The 5,486-nt window shown below is 51.3% G+C and overlaps 1 protein-coding gene across 1 annotated transcript in view; it reads right to left on the bottom strand.

Moving 5' to 3' along the window:
- Positions 1 to 5,486, bottom strand: part of Pde9a (phosphodiesterase 9A) — an 89,432-nt gene that overhangs the window by 940 nt on the left and 83,006 nt on the right. The window contains exons 15-18 of the mRNA XM_021221665.2: positions 5,191 to 5,295; positions 4,346 to 4,474; positions 3,184 to 3,279; positions 1,812 to 1,933 (exon numbers count right to left, since the gene is read on the bottom strand). Of these exons, the coding sequence (XP_021077324.1) occupies positions 1,832 to 1,933; positions 3,184 to 3,279; positions 4,346 to 4,474; positions 5,191 to 5,295 (432 nt within the window). The 3' untranslated portion in view covers positions 1,812 to 1,831. The remainder of the gene's footprint in view (positions 1 to 1,811; positions 1,934 to 3,183; positions 3,280 to 4,345; positions 4,475 to 5,190; positions 5,296 to 5,486) is intronic.

Here is a 5,486-nt window from a genome sequence, read left to right as displayed (position 1 = left end):
CTCTCTCTCTCTCCCTCTCTCTCCTCCTTTCGTTCTTTCAGCAGCAGTCGGCTGGGGAGGATTCAGGTCTTCCAGAAGACCTAGGTTTAACTCCCAGCATCCACATGGTGGATCATAACTGTAATTTTAGTTCCAAGTGATCCAGTGCACTCTTCTGGCCTCCACAGGCACACACGCATGCGCGCGCGCACACACACACACACACACACACAGCCAAAGGGGGCTACTAACTGGAGAATGAAAGAGAACCCTCTGGCCAGGACAAGCAGGTGTGGGGGAGGGGCGGGAGCAGTGGAGAAGGGATAATGGTGCACATGTCTGAAGACACCAGGGTGAAAACCATGACTTTGTATATGAATCTAAAAATTTAATATGATATAAAAGAATGAGGTTGGGACAGGGAGCTGGCTTAACAGTTAAGAACAATGGCTGCTTTTGGGTTCAGTTGCCAGCACCCACGTGGCAGTCCACAGCACCTGGAACTCCAGTTAGGGGATTCAAAGCCATCCTCTGACCTCTATGGACTCTAGCACACACATGATACACATCCTCAGACAGGCAAACACACGTACACACAAGTAAAATAAACTGAAAAAAAAAAAAAAAGGTTGTCAGCCACACAACACACGTGGGCAAGATTAAACAAGGCCGGTGCCATTTTCTTTTCAAGAACAAGACCTGGCTTCAAGGTTCACTGGATGGACACCTCAGTATGGAACAACAGTTCACACAACTGCTCAAGTCCCAGTAATGACATGGTGACATGTCGTCAGGCTTACAGATGACAGCTCTGTGGTTCACACACGGCTGCTGCTCGAAAGCTTTTACTAAAAAGCACATCTTAGGCTGACATCTTTGCTGTTTCCCTTTCAAACCCAGCTTCTCCGGCTCCATGCAGAAACCCGAGGCTTATCCCGCAGACCTAACAGCCATGTGCTTAGTGAGAGGCTAGGGAGCACTGGAGCATTCTCCGGGGCAAGCGCTGGCTGTGTCAGCAGATGTCAGGGGACATGCTTGCGGTGACGAGGGTAAATGCTTTTTAAAAAGCTCTTAATACTCCAGATGCACTTCATCTAAAGTGAGGCCCACATTCTGATAATTAATCCTTTCTCTATCCAAAGTGTGAACCCTTCCCATCAGAGCCACGTTCTACTTGGGATGCGCAGGATTAACGTTTCACTTATTGGAAAGCGGACTGCATGCTGTGGCTTGACTCTGCTCTTGTCCTGTAAGTGTATCAGGCAATTGACACTTTGTACGTGTCCCTGGAGTGTCCCTGGTGCCTCTGGAGTGTTCCGGTGCAGATGCTCAATCTCCACTGTGAGGTTAAAGGTGAAAACACCTGGCTGTAGTACACATATTTGGAAGGAGGCTGTGGGAGGTGGTTAGGACAGACAAAGGTATCAGAGTGGGTGTCCCATGACTGAGTTTCTGGTGCTTTATAAGAAGAGGGTGGGGGGACCACACACACACACACACACACACACACACACACGCACACACATGCATACATGCACAAATGCATACACAAACACAAGCACAAGGGCACACATACATTCTCTCTCTCTCTCTCACATACACACACACATGCATGCATACATGCACAAATGCATACACAAACACAAGCACAAGGGCACACATACATTCTTTCTCTTTCTCTCTCTCCCTCTCTCTCTCTCTCTCTCTCTCTCTCACACACACACACACACACACACGCACACGCACACGCACATGCATGCATACATAAACTCACTCATATTGCATGTACCCAGTCCTCTCCACATACAGAACTCCAGTGGTCTGCCACTTACTGCACACACTGAGACATCCATCAGTTTGGAGGAGAATGGCCTTCACTGTCTTTCGCATCTCTGTTCTTCTCTGTGGTGTTTTCCATGGCCCCAGATGTTAAGCTCTCCGTCTTCTTCTGCAACTAAGGGAACAGAGGTCAAAGTTAGTCCCTGGAGAGGCCTGGCATCCCTTCCCACTGAGCAGTGGAATGTCGGATTGCAGACTCAGGTCCTCCCGGAGCAATGGCTGATGGGATGGCTGTGCTAGCAGAGGCCCCTGCAGCCTTCCTGTGGGAATCTGGACTGGGAATGCAGTCTTGCTGTGGCCCTTTGGTGTGTTTTGCTCTTAGTCTTTCAGAGCTGTCTTGTGTCTGTGGCAGGAGATGCCAACCAGGGACATCGGGTATGGGTTCCACATAGGTCCGTGACATGCCTAGCATTGCACACTGGGGATTGCAGATGTGGCTGAGGGGGATGTGACCAATACCAGGCCACACCTGGGAAAGAAGGCAGAAAAGATGGATATAGAGCCATTCATTACTAGGTAATCTGGGTGGATGGGTACCGAACTGGAAATGAGATCCCGAGGGGCATCCCAGGTTGGGTGGTGGTGTCATGGTGGCCAAAGAGAAGTCTGGATTGTATAAGAAGTGGGGCAAGTTTTCTGGGTCATGGATGTCCTGGTAGGAGCATCAGGTGGGTGGAGAAAGACTACATCTCCCAGCCACGTCAGGCAGGAGGTGTGAACTGAATGCCAGAGTGTGTGGAAGAAGAGATGCTCACACAGAGGCTAAACAAAAAAGCCATACTCCTTTTAAGAATCTGTTAAGAAGAGGGTAGTGACTCCTATCCTCTTCTGGGATTCAGAATCTACAGTGCCCTAAAAACTATCTTCCAGACCACAGGGGTAGCTGAGTGGCCCTACGTGCACTGTTTCTGAAAACAGGGACTTGGGCGCTTGCTTTAGTCCTGTCTTTTTCAATGCAGCCCTTACTGAACAGGCATCGTGGCCGGGAGGAGAACACGGGCCACGGAGGTGTTAAGGGACACTGCAGAGGCAGTTCTCCAGGGCCACATGGCTGTGTGCTGGCTCTCATTGGTCAGCAAGCTCAGAGGAGCACTGCTAGGGAAGAAACTCTGCTTTCAGCCTGTGTATGTGTACACTGTTGCTGTCCTCAGACATGCCAGAAGGGCGCATCGGATCCCATTACAGACGGTTGTGAGCCACCATGTGGTTGCTGGGAATTGAACTCAGGACCTCTGGAAGAGCAGTCAGTGCTCTTAACTGCTGAGCCATCTCTCCAGCCCAAGGCTTGGCTCCTGTGCCTGGCCTTTGTACTGCCTGCCTGCCAGTCCCTGACCTACCTGCCTGTGCCCTCTGCACTGCCTTTACCTCCTTCATGGCATCATCCAACTGCTTCAGCTCCTCGTAGTGTTCTCGGGACTCCCAGAGCGGCCGCAGCATGGTCTCCTCGACAACGGGGAAGAGCTGGAGAGCAGAGGGTCCAAGGTCAGCCCCCACAATCCTGTTAAACTGTGAAGAACACTGAAGAAGGGCTGTCAGGCCCTTGTAGGTACTTGTGAGCCTCAGGGGTGTCACTTTCCAGTGGCCTCAAATCAGGGTCTTCAGGGAAATCCAAGGAGCGTGTGTCTCCTAGCCAGTTCCGAGACCTGGAGACATCAATGCATCCCTACCCACCTCCCATCTCAGCCTCTGGCTCAGGTTCCTGTCACTCCTCATAGGACCCCAGAAAGCCTGCAATCTTCTCCTGTCCCTACTCCTTCCAGTAGGTATGGCCTCAGAGGGGCTTATGCAGGGGACAGATCTGATAAAATTCCTGGTGGTAGTCCTAGGAATAGAAATGATGTGGGTGGCTCTGAGGCACCAGGGAATGATGACAGCAGTTGGAGGTGTGACCAATGGGGTGGCAAAAGATGAGTGTGTGTTTGGGAGCCAGGACATGGAAGTGGTGGCCTTGGACAGGATGCATAGACAGCTCGGGACTTGGAAGGTGGAGGCTACAGAGGCTGGGTGATAGAAGGCTAGGACCTGGTTGTGGGTACCGATTCCTGTTGCTCTTTTAAGGCGAGGCCTGGAAGGACAGGAGAGCCAACAGCTGGTACAACTGGCTGGGTCTTAAAGTTGGTAGAGCTAGGCAGTGGAAAGAGGGCACTGAGGGCCTGACTTACACACAGGGAGCTCTTTGAAGAGCACGGGGGAAGAGCACTGGACACAGCCGAAAAGAATGGCTGCCAGGCAACCATTACCATGGTAACAGATGATGAAGTTGTAGAGGGTTCATGCATGTCCACATGCATGTCTGTGTGCACGTGTGTTTACTGCTGCTATACCGACAGCATGTACTCACCATGCATATCCCTAAGGTGCACATTGCATGCATATGTGCACATGTGTGTCTATATGAGTATAAACATGTGTGTTTACTGCTGCCGTACCTACAGCATGTACTCACCATGCATATCCCTGAAGTGCACATATATGCATATGTGCACATGTGTGTTTACAGCCCTGTCCCAGCAACATGATCACTCACCTTGGTCACTGTTTCAAACATTGGGATCAGGACAAACTTGATGAACCCAATCTGGGCTGTTGCCTTGGTCACTTTGTCTCGGTCCATGAATGGGGCCACAGGAAGGCCTTCAGATTTTTCACGGTCACTCTGCAGGGAACAGAGTGACAGTGACATTAAAGGCACAAAGGCCCATGGACTTGGGGACACAGAGCAGTCCTGTTCTTAGAAGAACAGTACATGCCATCTAGCTGCGATCCTTGTGACCACACAAAGGCAGTTCAGTGGTGAGGCCCCAGAGCCTGCAGTATAGAGGCTACAGATGAGCCAAGGTGAGCAGGTTGGAGCCGTAAGGCCCAAGTCTAAACACAGGCTCCTTGTCTGCATCTCCTATCCCGTCCTAACCACTATCCTCGTACATAACTACCATATGAACAATCCTGTTTGGATTCACCCCTCCATGGCGGCTGTCCCTCCCCTTGGGTCTCACTTCTCAACCCTTAGTCACTTTTCTTGAGTCTGCTTCCAAAAGTGTCTCTATAAGTGGCCATGGCTGGCAGTTCCACCATTATGGTTTTTCTGGTGGCCACAGTCTCATATCTACAACACACCCTAATCAGGGCTGGCCTTGAACTCCTGATCTTCCTGCCTCCCAGCTGCTAGGACTACAGGCGAGTGTCACATGCCTACTCTGAATGATGCCAAAGCAGAACGCCGTTTCTGCCGGGTGTCTACGCAGACAGTGTCGTGGAGGCTGCTGGGGGGTGGAGTGCATATGCCAGCTGCCCTGGTCTGGTCTTTCCAGTGCAGCGCTGTCCGCAGAGCTGGAAGGGGCGCCCGTAATCTGATGGCTCCGTGTTTCTTACCTGCATAAAATATTCTTCCAGTAAACAGTCCACCCACGGTTCTGCCACCTCCATGGGACGGACTTCATTGGAGATATCACAGCATTTTATGAGAATCATCTTCAGCTGAAAGGAGACGCTGGCATTTAGGGAGTTGGTAGATACAGCACAACCACCGCCACGTGTGGGTTGACTGGATCCGCCATCATAGGTGGGAAAAAGAACAGGATGTGCGGGGGAGGGGTGGAGGCTGGGGGACCATCAAGACAAGAGGTTTTCTACCTCTTCCCTCCCTCCCCCTCCTCCCTCTCTCTCCC

The sequence above is a fragment of the Mus pahari genome, chromosome 21 (genome assembly GCF_900095145.1).
Source record: "Mus pahari chromosome 21, PAHARI_EIJ_v1.1, whole genome shotgun sequence".
Taxonomy (NCBI): Eukaryota; Metazoa; Chordata; class Mammalia; order Rodentia; family Muridae; genus Mus; species Mus pahari.
The sequence above is the reverse complement of the archived record's forward strand: the minus strand, read 5'-3'. Positions and strand labels throughout refer to the sequence as shown.